At 48.4% G+C, this 17340-nt stretch overlaps 2 protein-coding genes across 2 annotated transcripts in view; one reads left to right on the top strand and one right to left on the bottom strand.

The window, feature by feature from the left end:
* Positions 1–13412, top strand: part of LOC130886086 (serine palmitoyltransferase 1-like) — a 66260-nt gene extending 52848 nt beyond the window's left edge. The window contains exon 6 of the mRNA XM_057787993.1: positions 13299–13412. Within this exon, the coding sequence (XP_057643976.1) occupies positions 13299–13405 (107 nt within the window). The 3' untranslated portion in view covers positions 13406–13412. The remainder of the gene's footprint in view (positions 1–13298) is intronic.
* On the bottom strand, positions 3440–16785 carry LOC130886085 (F-box/WD repeat-containing protein 12-like). Its single transcript, XM_057787989.1, has 10 exons — positions 16630–16785; positions 13383–13420; positions 11483–11643; positions 10959–11077; positions 8778–8987; positions 7185–7343; positions 5443–5653; positions 4873–5048; positions 4663–4790; positions 3440–3866 (listed from the first exon to the last, which is right to left on the bottom strand). Exons 1-10 carry the CDS (start codon positions 16717–16719, stop codon positions 3758–3760), a joined length of 1401 nt encoding a protein of 466 aa, XP_057643972.1. The 5' UTR covers positions 16720–16785; the 3' UTR covers positions 3440–3757.
* Between the last annotated feature and the right edge of the window lie 555 nt (positions 16786–17340).

Raw genomic sequence — 17340 nt, 5'->3', positions numbered from 1 at the left:
TCAGGAACAGAGAGCAATGAATTAATGCATGCATGTTTGCTGTACTCAGCTTGCCTTCTTTACTATCCTACAATTGAGGGAGTGAGAGTGCTCACCTTGCCCATGAGTTTTCTAGTCCCGCCACCCAAAGCCTCACTGAATGGCCTCTCCATCAGCTTGATATTACACACCCAGTCCTTTAGGACAATGGGACCCACTGACGTTTAGAATAGGTGGTAGCGATTGGGTGGTGCACTGAGACGGTGGTTCCAGACACTGAGATGCGGATTCAGTCCTCCAGTCTAGAATGTGCTGTACACTAACAACTCACACTGCCATGTCTGCCAGCCCATGAAGCTGAGGTCCAGCGAGTGCAGGAGTGACCTTCCCACTGCAGTGGCCTTTTATTTATATTTGTGCAGCTTTGTGCTGTTGGAGATTAAAGGTCCTAATTGCTGCATGTGGGAATGGTGACAATTCTTTCGAAGCCCATAACAAATGTCCTCATTTAAATGGAACCTGTAATTACCACCTGTGTGTGTCGGGGGGCAGGTAGAGTGTCTTTCTTGAAGTCAGTGGCTCACCAGGAAAGGCGGGAGTTACAACTATAAACAGCAAGGATGAAGATTGCTTGTTCATGGTGGGGGCAGGATGGAGGGCGCCTTTCTAGCTTGCAGCTCATGTGGTAGGGGAGCAGTAGCTCTGTCGAGGGCGCTGTCACACTTTGCTCCCTACTACGTCACGTCACTTTTCATTGAAAACCAGCAATTTAATCTGGCTCAGTTTTTCAGCTTACTATTCCTGTGAGCAATCAGAAATTTTTGTCCCCGTAAGTTTCTTGTTCATTCCATAAAAGTTCTAAAAGCATACATTCTTATACAAAGTACACCGTGAACAGTTATGTCTTCTGATGTCATAGTGCGCTTTATAAGGTAAAAAGAATGGGGCGGAAGGGCACTAACTAGAGGCTCTGCCATGGCTTATCTGTAGCCCCGCTTTGAAGCCCCTGTTGTAATTTGTAATTCCCCTTTTGGCTTTTTCCATTTGAGGAATGCTAATGTGTTAGCATGTGGGAGGGTCTGAGCTCGCTCACTGGGAAACCATCTCCAGCTTTGTTCCCCATCCACCACGGGAAACCTCACCTACAGTGTCTAAGGCCCCCATGCCGTTTCTGGGCCTTCTGTTGTGCTGTGTGCATTGATATCAATCTTTATTTAATTATCCAAGTTTACTTCCCCTTTATAACTCACGGGGCAGGTCTGTTCCATTCGCTAACTCTTGTTACTAAAGGAGTGTCTTTGTCTAGTCTTAGCTCAGTATTCTACCTGGGAACATGAAGTAATGACTCTGTTCTTATAGAAAGTCTGTTTTTCTTCTGTGGCTTCCACTCTTTCTGTGACTTCCATCTTGTCTAGTCATTGGCACACTGGCTTTCATGTGTGGGTTGCTTCTGACAGTATCGCAGTTTGTCTTAGTAATTCTAGTGATTTGCTTAGGTTTCTAAAACACAGAAGAGTTAAATGTTTTTGGAAATTGTATATAGTTTTTGAAAAACCCTGCATATGTTATCACCTCCAGGTACTACTTAGGCTTATTATACTTCTTTGTCTTTATAGTACCAGGGCCTGAACCCAGGGCCTCATACATTAGCCAGGTGCTCTGCAGCACCCAGTGACATCTGTCTCCAACCCTCATTTTACTTCTTGAGACAGTCTAAGTTGCTCAGGCTGACCTTAAACTCACTTGGTAGACTAGGCTGACCTTTCAAAGTGGCAGAGGTCATGAGCCAGTGTCCTACCAGTTTGGGCTCCTTGGTTTGTTTCTAACTTGGTTTGCAGAAGGAAGCTCACACAGCTTTATAGGCTTTTCTGTCTCTGGGCCTCTTGTTCATCAGGTGCACCTGTGCCCACTGATGGCCATGGACAGAAGCATCAGGACTTGGCACTGGAGGACTTGAGAGTGCTGCATATCTTCCAGGGCTCCTCCTGGGGCCCAGAGCACTACACCCAAGACCCAGTCTTCACATACCTTTAGCAAGATTAACTCTGCTAACCTTGGTACCCGAGCTTCCTGTCTCCACTAAGGCTTCCCTTACCAAACTGGCTCACAACTCCAAAGCAGGATTCCTAGAGCCGTGTGTGTTCTTGGATAGAGCCACCAGGCCCATCCTTGCATCACCCTAATGTCAGCGCTGACACTTTCCAAGGAGGGGACTTAACGGAGCTTCTGTGGGGATGCTGTCCTTAAGAGGACCTGTACATGGAACATGCCCCATGAGGAGGTCTCCAGTAGAACGCCAGCATCTCTGCTGGCCTCAACCCTCCCATCATCTTTGGAACACGACAGTTATCTTCCTTGCTGGGCTGTGGTTTTTGTATCTGCTGGTTTCTATTTCTCTTTGATCCCCATCCCATTCCCTAATGCCATCTAGGGATGGCTCAGTCCTGCTTATCCTCATCCTTAGGCCATGAGCCTTAGAGTATCATGTAGACCTGAGTAGAGCTAAGTGAGGACTTTCCACTGACAGCTTCAAGGACAGACACTCTTTTTTTTCTTTGCTTTAACATAATTTCTTTATTGAATATTTGGAAATTTCACAATTTGCTTCCCAATACCACTCACCTCCCAGAACCTCCATATCCTCCCCCTCCCACCTGCAGTGGTCCCCCAAAACAAAAATTTTAAAAAAAATCAAACCAAACCAAAATAAAACAAAGACAAGAAAAAACGCACAAACAAAACAACTACAACAACAAAAGAACCTCTTTGTTCCTCCATCTTTCCCCCTCTCCAACACCTCTTCATCCGTCCTGGTCATCTCTGGGATCTAGACATTGTTGCTAAAGGTTTAGTGTAATAAGCAGGGTGCATTCAGATACTGGGCAAAGCAGTCTGACATTCCTGTCCTTATTCTTCAAACGTAAGGAAAAATTCCTCAAGATAGAAAAATTCCCATTACATGAGTCTTAGTGGGAGGAACCTCCTGAAACTGAAGACATCTATGTGTGGATCTGTGACTCAAAGACAGCATCTCACAAAAGCACGGACACACATCTGTGCACACACACAATCCTCTGAACCTTCCTCAGGAGCAGCTGGGAAGTGCTCTCCATGGAGGCGGCTGGTACCTGCTCCGTAGCAGCAGAGGACAGACCTGAGGGACATGCTAAGGACACCGAGAGTCAGGACTGAGCAGGCCTGCCTGTCTCCTCTCCATCCTTACCTTGCTCCATCCTAGCTCTCCAGTCTTCTCTTTGACAGTGCGATGCTCTCCTGACTTCCACCGTCACCCAGCCAGGGCCCCCGGGCCGGCCAACTCCAAAGCCGTCATCTTCATTCTGGTTTTTTTTTTTTTTTTTTTTTTTTTTTGTACCCTTGAATTTCTGAGACGGTCTTACAGCATCTCAGTGACAGCAAAGTCTATGCATGAATGTGTGTCTACAGTACATAACAAAAGACAGGCAGGTAAAACTCTTTTAATTATATTCTGGTGAACAAGAACAACCGTGCTGCAGTCCTGACCCGGTAAGCAAGCAGGTTCTCCAGCATTGCCACAGTCCACGCCGTCTGGGACCAGAACCCTCAGGCACCTGGAAGCCCGGCTGAAGATGGCTACTCCTTTGTTCCTCTGAGCAAGACAAACACAAGACAGAAGAAAATACTTCACGGGCTCGTTGCGATCATACAGTAGTCACCTTACCAGTCCGTTCCCCAAAGTTGACAGCATCTTTGGTAAGGAGTTTGCACACAAAGCAAGAGCATCTTCAGCTGGTAGGGTCTAGCTAAGCTGGACCTTGTAGCAGTATGACCTCAGGATACTTGTTCCATTGCTTCTGGCTTCAACCCCAGCAATGCTCATGCTGTCACTTTTCACATGGGTAAACCCACTACAACGAAGAAGGACATGCCATGAGTTAACCTTGGGATAAAGGCAAATGTTTAAGCAGAAAAGCTTTTATATGGGGATGGAGTCCGACCTCATTTTTGCAACCCTATGTGGCACACTGGTACCCCATTTCCTCTAGGCTCAGAAGGAAAATGCTGTCCCATTTTTCAGTGGGAAGGCCGTGTCAGGTCCCGCCTGGCAGTGCTGGGCATCACAGTGATTCTCGTGTGGTGAGAAACATCAGGGGAAATGGCCCAGACATGCCATTGTTATACTAAGCGCATCTCTACCAGGAACCCATAGGTGGCCAAGGCGGTATGCCCATAAGAGCTCCCAGGACCGACTGTTTCTCACAAGGCCTTTTTAAGGTCTAAATCATAGTCTGGCCACATGTTCTTTGTGGATCATGCATAGAGAATCTAAATTTGCAAAGTGTGGGCGATGCCAACACAGGCTAGTTTTATACAGCACAGGATACACCATACAGTGCACAGTAAGAGCTGGAAATCTGCCTTGTGGCTTTTTGCCTGCCAGCAGAAACAGAAGCAGGATGTTCACAGTGGCTCATCTGAGGCTGGACTTACTCACACTCTCTTCAACCTTTCCTTTAGGATCCTTCCTTTGAGCAGATGTGATATGCACATCTGGTCTCAGCTATTTAGGAGAATGAGGTGGGAGGGTCACTGGATTCTGGAAGTTCAAGGCTAGCCTGGGCAACATGATAAGACTCGTTCCAAAGGAAAGAAAACCAATTGCTTTACACTTTACAGACACAGGGCAGGAGGACAGCCAATTACCTGGCCCATCTGTGAGATCCCCCAAGCAAATGATAACAGCTCTTGAGGACGGGAAATGTGTTCTTCTTATTCCACACATAGACACGCAAAGACAGGTCCAAGGACGAGGTGATGACTCGGTGCGCATCCTTGGGATGAAGTCAAATGAGGCACGGCTCATGGATGCCCAAGACTGGAAAGCATGCCTCGGGCAGGAGATGGTACACTCACCACCCATATGGATGTGATGGGCCTCTGGTGGTCCTGGAAGGCTATCAGATGCACGCCGTCTATGGTGAACAGCATCAGCTCTGACCGGGAGGCCAGCAGGATCACTTGGGAGCCGTGGGCCTGCATGAGGTGCGGAGTCATAGTGTCTGGCAGGAGGAAGCTGGCCAGCTGTTGTGCTGGGGAGAATAAAAACACACAGGTGGCTCTTCAGGCGTGGGTATGCGCCTCGCCTGATGGCGCAGTGCAGTGAGAAGAACGTGGCTCTGCAGTTAGGAAAGCTCTGTTCCTGCTCTGGCGCCAATCCCAGTCCAGCAGCAGCAAAATGCTGGGGTGCTGCCACCCTCACAGGAGGGGGCCATGGGCATGGAATTTACACCTAAAGCCCTGGACCACACAGGGACCAACACGTGGTAAGCACCCCACCACTCAGGACATGAAATCCCACAGTAAAGCTTCTAGGATACTCTGCTTCCACCTCCCTGAAAGGGGAGAGAAGATGCCCTCGAGGGACTGTGAGAAGCCTGTCCTGAAGCACTGAAATGCAGGCTGTGGCCAGCACAGGGGCCTTACCCAGGATGCTCACTCTGTCCCTGGACTTGCTGGCCTTTAAACTGAAGGTAGTGATGACCAAATGCATGCCACTGTCATCTCTGTGCATCACTATCAGCCTGGCTGCCTCATCCGGAGCCCAGCAGGCCCTGGAACTCAGCCTGACAGGGAGGGTGGTGGAGACAGGAAGCCCGTCTTCTGATGGGTGGAGCAAGGACTGAGTGTAGAACACCTGGGGAAACAACCCTGTATGGTCACAGAGGGTGAGGGGCCCGAGAGATCCCAAAGCCCTCCAGCCCCAAGCTAGCTCCAGCCTTTGGCAGGACTGTCTTCAGCAGCTGGCTGCCCGCATACCCACACCCTATATACGGGGCCTGACAGGGCGGTCAAAGTCTTTTTTAGGTCCCCTTTCTATGCATCCCATGTCCTCTGCACTCAAATGCTATTCTCTAACGACCTGCTTCCCCGGCTACCACTAGCTCTTATTTCTGTGGCCTAACAGAAATTTCAGTTTAGGTCCTGGCATTCAATAAGGGCCGCGCCTCTGGCAAATGACTGGACGTCTCTGTGCCTATGAACCAGGTCATGGTCAGGACCTTGTGACTTTCAGGGCATTCCTCCTGACCACAGTGCTGGAGGCAGAGCAAACCCCTCCCCCCCATGGGCCTCCCTGCTCACCGTGGTCTTCACACCATCCTCAGCACACCAGACAGCTCTTTAGAGGAGCATGCTAGTGGAGATGCTCAAGCCCAGATTGTTCAGAACTGACTTTGCCCTCCCCAGCGAGAGCTGGCCTTTCCAGTAAAAGAGAGGTACACTCCTCCTGTCTGGCTACAGGGCCCGGCCCTGTAGTGATGGCCTGAGAACCTTGTCTTACAGTCTTGGGGTCCAGGCTCTCTAGCAACCTCCTGTTGTTGTTGTTTCCTCTTTTACTTTTTGGGAGGGCCCACCACCAAGCTCCCAAAATAAATCACATGGAGGCTTATTCTAACTTATGAATGCCCGGCCTTAGTTTACCTTGTTTCTTGCCAGCTTTTCTTAACTTAAATTATCCCATTTACCTTTTGCTTCTTGGGCTTTTACCTTTCTCTATTTCTGTATATTTTTTTCTTCCCTTCTTATTCCATGTCTAGCTGGGTGGCTGTGTAGCTGTGTAGCTGGTGGCTGTGTGGCTGGGTGACTGGGTGGCCGTGTAGTTGTGTGGCTGTGTTGCTGTGTGACTGAGTGGCTGTGCGACTGGGTAGCTGTATAGCTGGTGGCTGGGTGGCTGTGTGACTGAGTGGCTGTGGGTGTGTAGCTGGTGGCTGGGTGGTTGTGTAGCTGGTGGCTGTGTGGTTGTGTGACTGGGTGGCTGTGTGGCTGTGTAGCTGGTAGCTATGTGGCTGTATGACTGGGTGGCTGGGTGGCTGTGTGATTGTGTAGCTGGTGGCCATGTGGCTGTGTGTCTGACCCCTTCTTTTCTTGCTCCTGGATCTCCTCTCTTCCCAGATTTCTCCTCCTATTCATTCTCTCTGCCTGCTAGCTCCTCCTATCTTTCCTCCTGCCATTTGGCTCTTTATTAAACCAATCAGGTGTTTTAGACAGGTAAAGAAACACAGCTTCACAGAGTTAAACAGATGCAACATAAAAGAATGCAACACATCTTTGCATCGTGAAACAAATGTTCCACAGCATAAGCAAATGTAACGCATCTTAAAATACGATTCCAGAACAACCTCCAACTGCATTGGGTTGACCAGGAATAGGGGTCACCAGGCACTGACCTTCGGGCCTATGTCTGGTCCTTGTGCCAGCACAAACACCCATTGTTGGTCAGGTGAGCACGTGAGGCTCACGGAGGTGTGAGGAAATGTAGCCACTTTGGAGCACACTTGCAGCTGAGGTACTGTCAGAGTGTAGAGGTTCCCTTCAGCACAGGCTACCTGGAACAGAAAGCAAGTAACAGTGGGGAGTACCACCATCTTCTACAGGAGCTGTGCCTCCCCCCACTGAAGGGTGGGCACAGCCCACAGCAATGTGAGTCTCCTGCAGGAGCTTGGCATGTGACCCTCAACTGCCCTTCCTGTCAGTGACAGCGGCAGTTTGCCTGTGTGTTTTACACTGAAAATGATTCCTCTCACTCTGATGGCACTTTAAAAAGTCAAAAGAAAATGTTTACTAATTTGGGAAGAGCTGCCAGGAGTGCAAATGTCACCACAATGACTTCTGCACCGGGTGCTCCCAGCTAGACCCTATATACGCATGCAGGCTTACATTCAGGGGGATGGCTAAAATTAGAATTACTAGGTCAAAGGGTAAGCCTATTTAAAATGTTTCATAAAATGAAAGTAACCAGAAAGCTCTGGAAACTAGTTCCAAGCACATCCCCACCTAACATGTAGAAAAATAAACATTTTAAGACTTCTGGGTAAGGGGCCTGTCCAGACTGGGCAACCTGCATGTGACCTGAAGGATGAGAATCAGAATAGGAAGACATCAACTTCAAAAAGGTGGTGGCACCAGCTGAGAGTGTGGAGGAAGACGAAGAGCTGGCACCAAAAAGAACCAGCTCCAACCATGGCTGTGTGTGTGTGTGTCTGTGTGTGTGTGTGCCGGACTGCCTGCATGCCTGTGTGCGTGTAAGCAGAAACCTCGTTGAAAGTAAGCCAGGCCTCATCTGGTGATAGGGCTACCTATCTTATTCTCAGGACAAGTCCACACCCAGCTCCAGGTCTGGGTGACAGTGTGATTTCGCCAGTGGATAATCAATACTGGAGAAGACTCTCACCATGTCACTATATGATGCAGAGGGCATTGCCCAGGGGCTGTGGTTTGAAAGAACCCATTTAAAATGGTGCTGCCCTGGGGTCTTTGGTGCTGCCCTGGGGTCCTGAGAGCAGAGTGCAAACCCAAGTCAAGGAGCCTGAATTTAACCTGCGACAACCCCAAGGTGAGAGCCCCTGAGGCCAGCTGTAGAGGCTTCAGTAAGGACAGACACTGTCAAGCTAGAAGTGTCAGGAAGCTCAGTGTAGGCACTAAAGTATGTGGTGAAGTCAGCCCCACCCCTGAGAGTCAGGAGCCAAGTAAGAATGAAGGTGTGAAGAAAAGCTGCAGATAGAAGAAAGCAAGGCCATGTGGCCACAAAACCATAAGAACTCCACACAGCAGGTTCCCACCACCGCAGGAGAGGCTACAGAGACAGGCTGAGGCTGTGCAGAAGTCTGAAGGACAGAGGAGCCTGCATTTTCCGTGGTGGGCAAGGAGGAGCCAGAAAGGCAGGGTCTGCTATGAAGCGGGATCCAGACTCCTCCCACCATCGTGGCTTTAACCAAGAGGTGGTTAGGCCCTGAGGGGCTCCTGAGAGCAGGGTCACTCACCATCAGGAAGGGGCCCTCTGGGTGACCACAGGCCTCCATGGAAGAACAGAAGGTTGGTAGGCGGAACGAGGCCCACTCAGATCCGGTCTCTGCTTTCCACCCGGTGATCAAACCCTGTCTGTCCAGTGTGACAACCAGCTGCAGCGGAGGATAGGCCACCAAACTCACCAGAGGAGCAGGCTGCACAGGGCTGGACCAGATCTCTGTGCCCTGGGGTCAACAAAGTTAGCATAACTGACTGATACAGGGGCCCCATCGATTTCACAGATACATACTACTTCATCAGTCAGCACAGGCTTACCCGAGCCAACTACACCAGGCTCCACAGCACACACGGAGCACGGGTGAATTGGCTGTGATGGACCTGGGAATGGCTCTAAGATCACCTAGGAAACAAACCTCTGTGGTGTGTGAGGGGTTTTCTAGATTAACTGAGCTGATACCATTTGATGAACTGGGGTCCTGGGCTGCTCTCAAGGATCTGATACCCTCTTCTGACCTCCATGACCTCACAGACACAGAGCAAACCTTCAAAAAATCCTATATCTGGATGTGAAAGGATGCACATTATAAAAACAAGCGGAAAAAAAAAAAAGGCATGGTATCTAAAGCCTGCGAGTTACAGGGCAAAATCCAGCCTTGTATCAAAAGCCAAAGAAAAAGGCAGAAGAAAGGCCAAATCGTTAACACTGTTAACTTGAAGGATTTGAGAAAGGGATAGAAATTGTTTGTAATTTAAATAACTAGGTTTCTGTTGTTTATATAAAGTAAAGTGGCTTTAACCTCTACTCTAAGACTAGGAATTGAACCCCGAGCCACATATATGACCAGGCAAACGCTGTTCCACTGAGCCACAGTTCCAGCCTGCCATTTTTGTTTCAGGAGCTTTTTTTTTTTTTTTTTTGGATTTTCGGGGCAGGGTTTCTCCGTAGCTTTTGGTTCCTGTCCTGGAATTAGCTCTACTAGACCAGGATGGCCTCGAACTCAGAGAGATCCACCTGCCTCTGCCTCCCAAGTGTGTTTCAGGAGCTTTTAAGGCACAAAAACACACAAAGAAGCTGGATGTAGGCCACACCCTTGATCTCCTCAAAGAGCACATGTAAATACTGTGCAAGTTTCAATGCAACATGGCACCAGTGTTAAAAACTGAATCTTTAAGGAAGATACTATAGCTGCTCGTGAACGTTACGAAGGTTGGGAAGCCAGGCCAAATGGCGGGAAGGGCTGCTGGCCATCTGAGGTGTCCCATACTGCAAACAATGGAATGCTAATTTAAGGTCTGGTACACCATGACCTGCCTGCAGCCACACAGGCCACTGCACATTTTTTGTATCTGGTTTAAAAACAGAATATCTAAGGAAACCACGTATTACTGGAGTGTGCTACTCTCACTTGTTTACGCATTGTCCGTGGCTCCTTTTGTGTCACAGCTGCAGAGTTACGTAGTTATGACAGAGGTTCTGACCTAAGAGGAGCAAAGTGCTCGCCATCTAGTTGTTTAAAGAAAGCACTGCTGGCCTGTGCAGCAAATGCACTCTGTTTTCTTTTGAAAAACCCAAACTAAGGAGAGCCCAACCCTCAACTTCTTTTAAAATTACTTACATGTTCATTAGTGTGTGCGTATGTGTGTCTGTGTGTGCACATGCATGAGCAGAAGGAGCAGCCTGAAAGTTCTAGGCTAGCCTGGGCTACAGAGTGAGCTCCTGTCTCAAAAATCCAAACCAAAACTCTTAAGTCTTCACTTTTTACATCTGCATAAGCACTAGCAAAGTTTAGAATTCTAGGCAAGCTGTCCAGCTTGGTGTGTACACACATGGGATGACAAAAAGCTTGCAGAACCGTCTGGGGGTGCAGCATGAGCTCCAGCTCATGTCAGGGGCCTCAGTGGCTTGCAGGAAATGTGAGGATCGACAAAACAGCTGTCATCCCAGGCTCAGGGCACAACAGCCCTGGCCACCACTGGCAAAGTCTGGTTCCAAGAGGAAGCCAAGCATGTGTCACATGAGATAGGTTACTCTAAAGTTTCAAAAACCTCCCTCCCCCATGCTTATTATCAGTATGTTCCTACTGGTGACAGCTGATGGCAGAGCTCAGATTTTTCATCTGCAAAACTGGGCTCCTACTCTGCATTAAGATAATCAAACCCCGTAGGGATCCTTCCCTCCCCAGGGAGCAGTTCACCTCACGCAGATCCCAGGCACGCACGGTACAGTCTGAAGACACAGTGCAAACCACGGACCTTGCCCTCTCATCAAAGCGGTACTCATGGGGTGAGATGTAGGCCAGCTGATCTATCTTTCCTGGAAGAGAGCACACGCATAGACAAACTCAGACCTGATACACAACTGGTCCTCTTCTCCAGTACCAGGAACACAATGCGTGCTTGCTGAGGGTGCACAAAAGAGACAGGGAGTAGTAGCTCAGACCCATGCAAGCTGATGGGTGAGAATTCCAGGGAGCAGAACCCAGTTATAACTAGAGGTTTGGCTTATTCTATTTGAGTTTTTTTGTCTGCTCTGAAAAGGAGATAACAGCTCATTCCTTCCTCCCATAACAGAGCACAGACGACATAGCACCCAGCAGGACCCACATGTTATCAAGTAGCACCAGCCAAGCCAGTAGCTGAGATGCCAAGATCCCTGAGATTTGGCCAGAAAGAGGGTGGGCAGTGGGAGTGGACATAGCTACGATACGCCAGCTCGTACCTGTGTGCCCAGAAATAGCTTTGCTGGTGAAGTCCCGTGGCCGCCCAGATGCCACACGGAACTCCAGCTCAGACCGGCAGAAGTAGTACTGCCTCCATGTCTGGGTGCCCACAACCACTGGGAAGGCTTTGCAGGAGGCCCAGCGTCTCAGACACAGCTGCCTGAAACAAAGATGAAAGCTTAGGCAGGGCACAGCAGTCTGGTTTCCGACGCCAGGAGACGTAGCTTTGAATTCTGGTCTTACCTCTGTCCGGGCTTGAAACCCTGGATAACTCACTGTCCCTAAGGAGTCCTCAACTCTCCTCTGTCAAACAGGGGCAGAGTTAACAGGAAATGAGTGGTGGCAGGCCAACTGCGCTGTACTTTTTATATGACAACCCGCCCTTCACGGTGGACCGCTGGGGAAGGCGCTCACCACCACTCTACATTAAATAACATAAATCCTTACGCCTGATCTCAGTCGACTCTGGCTGACGTCATTAGGCATTCAGCTTCCTCATTACTGTTTGCATGTATATCTCCTTCCAAGGTCTTAGTGTCAACATATCTGTCTTTTGATTCAAAGTGTGTCTTGGAGATGGGGGCATACTCGGCCGTAGGGTGCTTGCCAAGCATGCACACTGGTACTCACTGTATTTGATCCCCAAATCGTGTAACAGAAAAAAAGAAAGCTATGTGTATCTCATGTATACAGCATGACGTCGGACTATTTTTCTTCGTCAATTCTGTCGCTCTGCCTTTTCATTGGGCTTTATATCATATCTTTGCTGTTTTAATGCTTCCTTGTTGTACGCGTTCTGCCCTCTATTTCATTACTATCATATTTTGTGTTAAGTATGGTCAAATGTATTGTTTCAATTTCTCTCATTTCTTGCACCATAGTTTTGGTTACTTTTTAGTGCTTTCCTTAAAGATTCTAACTTGGATTTTGATACATCGGCAGCCGCACCAGTCAGTCCATTCGGACAATTTCTGAGTCACATACTTGGCAAGTCCTGCCTTTACCCAAATGAACTACACCTGCTTAAAAGTCAGGTCTTCAAAGAGTAGACAGAAGAATGGATTCCAACGAAAGTCCACCTCAGAACTGACTGAGCTTGTCTTGCTAATCAATAGGAGTTATAAAAGCTAAGAAAAAGCAACAAAAAGAAGTGTTCCAAGATGCTGAAGACGGAAGATGCTAAGATAGCCTTGAGATGACCAAGAATTCCAGGTGTTAGTTATCCTACATAAAAGCAAAGCCTCCCTCCCCGTCCTGAGGAAGAGTCACATCTGAGCAGCTGTTCTCCATTAAGGGTGGAAACTCTAACTCTGACCTGACTTCCAAGGCTGTGGGCCCCACATTCAGCCAGAGGTAGAAAAGGTCCAGGCCTGCGTTGTGCCATTCCTCTCTCCCCGTTTGTTTTATCTTAGTATAAAAGATAACAGGTTCCAAAGAAGCAAATGTAATATTTTAAATAATTCTGATATTTGCAATCTTAGATTCTTCTGCTGTTGTACGTGACAAGTAATCCGAGTTGGGCACAGTGGCACAGGCTTGCAATCCCAGCACTCAGGAGGGTTATGCAGGAAGATTACCAGCTCAAGGCTAGCCTAGGCTACAAAGTAAGCACAAGGCCATCCTGGCTATGAAATGGATCCATTTATTCATTCGTTTGTTTTAAGTGCTTTGATTCTACTGACAGAAACTGCGGGAAATGAATCCAGTTGGTTGAGTTTGGCAGTCCTGCCAATACACACTCTTATACTATTAACCATAGAGGGTTCCTCATGGCTAAGGACCAGGGATATAATCCTTTCTCTGTCCTCAACACAGGCAGAAGTGAACACAGCACTCGGAAACCACGTCCAGTGAGCATCTCTCCCTTGCAGGACCACCCTTGGCTCTTCCTTCACTTACCTCCACAGTTCCTGGGTCACTGAAACCTCATTCCAGACCTAGGATAAGGAAAGGAAGAGACAGCATCTGGTCAGTCAATAACTATTAAGCACCTGGCTTGCCAAACCCAATGGAGGGGACAAAAACCAAAACCAACCCAGTTTCCACATTCAACACAGCTCAACCTGGTGCATTGAAAGCAACAGACAATTAAAAACCACCAAATGATGAAAATGAAGAGACTCAGTGGGGTTGATGAGTCAGAGCCCGGGGGCTCAGAGAGACAATGACTAATCAAAGAGTGGCTGTTGTTCTACATCAATGTCAGGAAACACACTGGATATGCAAATGATGCATAAACATGAAAGGATAGTTTCCTAGGTTGCCTCAGTTAGAGCATGAGGTTTGGTAGCAGAACTGGGAAAAATTGCTGTCTGGGTAGCTTTAACCAACTCCCAACAGTCTCCAGGCAAAAATACTGAGAAGCAGCTACCTGAGCATTTTGACTGGGGGAGGAGCAAGGTCAAGCTGTGTGTAAACAAGATCTCTCTGCTTGCTGTGAGGACGGGAAAGGATTTCAGATTTCTTATGAGGAGCTGCAGCAATGGGGATGCCTTAAGAGTTGCCAAGATGGTCCGATGGGAACAGTCTTCCAGGGCGGGTGCTATGCAAGCCCTGTACTCACTTCTTTCTGCAGAGCTATATGCAAGATGCTTAGGGTGCCTGAGTGTGCTGTTCAGGACTGTAATCACAGCACTTGGGAGGTGGACAGGATGATAAGTTTAAGGTCATCATCCTCTGCTGCACAGCTAGTTCAAGGCCAGCCTGAACTGTGAGACTCCAACTCAAAAAAGAAAGAAAGAAAGAAAGGAAGGAAGGAAGGAAGGAAGGAAGGAAGGAAGGAAGAAAGAAAGAAAAGCATCTTTTTATTCAGAATGATGTTGTAATTTTGCAAAATCAAACCAAGCAAAGATCTACGCATCTTCCCATTCAAAGCCAGCTGGGTGGGTTCTCCGTTCTCAGAGACTGTGATGTGTGCTGTGCTCTACAGAACAAATGCTGACCATCTTTAATCCTTCTGTTAGACTCATAGAGATTTCTGACCTCTTTTAACTTATGGGTGGACCAGAACCTGGAAAAGTTGGCGATACCAAAGGGCAGAAGGAACTTTTCTTTCAAACTCGGCCTACTATGCAAAAACAGCGGGGGACTCACCTCAGCCCTGCACAAGACTCCATCATCACCTCGGAGAAGTCACTGTGTGACACTCAGTTTCCTGATGAGCATACATGGGAGTGGAACTCAGTCATTCCCCATATCTACTTAAAGTTATCCTCAGAGACTTGGAACTGTGAGGTGCTCTCTGGCTGAGACCTGCCTGGGAGAGGTGAGGACCCCGTCTTCCTTCCCCACCAGAGACCTTGTGCTGGCAAATGGGCACCTTTGCTTGTGTTTTAGTTTTAAATGTAGCCTTGGGCCACATCAGTTCCATATAGGAAACCAAATTTACCCTGGAGTTTCACAGACACTGCCAGGTCCTTGGCCAGCTGTGGCCTTAGGGTACGTCCTGTGCCCATTGTTTTCAGTGGCATCTGAGACTGAAGGGGAAATGAGGCATGGGATAATAATGGGAGACGAAACTTTAAAAAAATACCTTAAAAAAAAGGTGAAAGTGGCCTCATGTGTAATGTGGTAAATTAACTAACCCATTTTCAGAGGAAGAGATCATATATTCCTTCATTATGTATTACATTAATCCCAGTGGGTGAGAATAAGATCACCACCACAATTTTTTGAGCCAAATACTGGCCAGAATGATGGACACTGGCCAGGCCCATATCTGGAATTTCCAGTGAATGGCACCAGATTACATTAGATGGGGGTTTAAAAAGGCAAAACCCACAAGGTGACATACTTCTGCCTTTGCCTAAATAGGAGCACGCATACATCCTGATGTACTTCCTGCTTACGTACCTGTGGTCAAGCACATCTGTGCAGTCGGGACAACCGACCTTGTCTACTGACGTGTTATCAGGAACATCAGCCCCCAGCATTCCAGGAAGTTGCCTGTCTTTGGGCAAGTGGGGCTCACAGGCTAGAGGCGTTTTGTTTTATAGATCTCCCAAGCACAGTAATTTTAACTTAAAACATAACTTCAGCTGTCACAATTGATAAACCAACATGTTAAATAGATGCTATAGGCAGACAGTCATGGCCTCTATTTTTTCTCGAGGGTGTGGCAGGGACACAGTGTAGAAGACAAGACTTATAAACTGTGGCAATGTGAGGTAAGTTCTCAGGCTCACAAAGTCTTGGCAACAGATCCAGAGGAAAAAGATGCAGGCCCTCAGAAGTATCACAGTGTAGCAAAGAGAAATGGCCAGAGATACTGTCAAACTACAGCAGCTTTAAAAGCTAACAGTGACAGACAGGCCCCTCCCTCAGCTGGTGGAGCACACGGCCAGCTCAAGGCCCTAGGTGCACCCCCCAGAACTACAAAGGAGAAAACAAAACTAGGCGAAGCCTATCTGCACACTGAGGTCTGGGGCCTTCAGCTTCACTGCCAGATGTCAATTCAGGTTCCTTTGAGGATGTCTGGAGAGTCGCACACATGCACTTTGAAGATTTTGGCGAAGTTGTCCAGATTGGGATGAACAGAACTGGCAACTTTCTGTGGGTAAAGGTTTTAAAACTGAGCAGGTCTGAAACTGAAAATCTAAGTGCTCTGTTCAAGCAAGGATGCATCTAACCTTACGAACACTGACTTACTTAATTGAAGAGGCTAAAATTTCAAGGTATGCATTGGTTACTTGGGATAGACATTGAAGGGAAATTTTAGTATCTTTTCTGTCACAGTTCAGTAATGAATCTGGCAGGGAAAAACAAGTACCCTACATTAATAGCGATTTCGTAGCCTTTGTACTGAGTCGGTAAGAGAAAACACACAGCCAGGCATGGAGGGCGGGGCAGGTGACAAGCAGGGCAGGGGCGCGGACAAGAAGGCAAAGGATATTTTTTGGTTGTGAGCCTAGCCTTTAACGGCTGAGCTGGTCTACAGAGCTAGTTCCAGGACAGGCTCCAAAACCACAGAGAAACCCTGTCTCGAAAAACCAAAAAAAAAAAAAAAAAAAAAAAAAAAAAAAAAAAGAAGGCAAAGGATAGGCGACAGACAAGGGAGCCACGGCAAAGCCAATCCCTGGATGGGGGATGCTCCGGGCGGCCCCGGGCCTGCGGAGCGCGGAGGAGGGGTGACTCCGCCGGACCTCACCTTGTTCACCTGCGCTGCGCACAGCAGGTCGCGGGCCTCCAGGAAGGAGAAGACGTGCAGCAGCTCATGCGGGCCAAGTTGCGGCGCCATCCTCCTCGCCGAGCCCCAGAGCCGCTGGCTCGCTTCCGCCACTGTTAGATAAACCCGCCCACATGCGGAACTTGTGTCGATTACTTCCTCTCCCGACTCGCCTTTCCCCCGGATCCTGCTGTGGTCCAGGCAACATTTGACCACTGATCTTTTTTTTTTATTATTGCTTTATAAATAATATCATTCAAAATTTCCACCTCCTCCCCTCCTCCCATTTCCCTCCCGCTCCCCCCTCCCCTCCAGTCCTAAGAGAGGGCAGGGTACCCTGCCCTGTGGGAGGTCCAAGGCCCTCCCCCCTCCATCCAGGCCTAGAAAGGTGTGCATCCAAACAGAGTAGGATTCCAAAAAGCCATTACATGCAGTAGAATCAAATCCCAGTGCCATTATCATTGGCTTCTCAGTCAGCCCCCATTGTCAGCCACATTCAGAGAGTCCGGTTTGATCACATGCTCCATCAGTTCCAGTCCAGCTGGCCTTGGTGAGCTCCCATTAGATCAGCCACACTGTCTCAGTGGCTGGGCCAACCCCTCACGGTCCTGACTTTCTTACTCATCTTCTCCCTCCTTCTGCTCTTCAACTGGACCTTGGAAGCTCAGTCCAGTGCTCCGATGTGGGTCTCTG

Source organism: Chionomys nivalis, chromosome 13 (genome assembly GCF_950005125.1).
Source record: "Chionomys nivalis chromosome 13, mChiNiv1.1, whole genome shotgun sequence".
Classification (NCBI taxonomy): domain Eukaryota; kingdom Metazoa; phylum Chordata; class Mammalia; order Rodentia; family Cricetidae; genus Chionomys; species Chionomys nivalis.
Note: the sequence above shows the minus strand (reverse complement) of the source record. Positions and strands in the feature narration are given on the sequence as shown.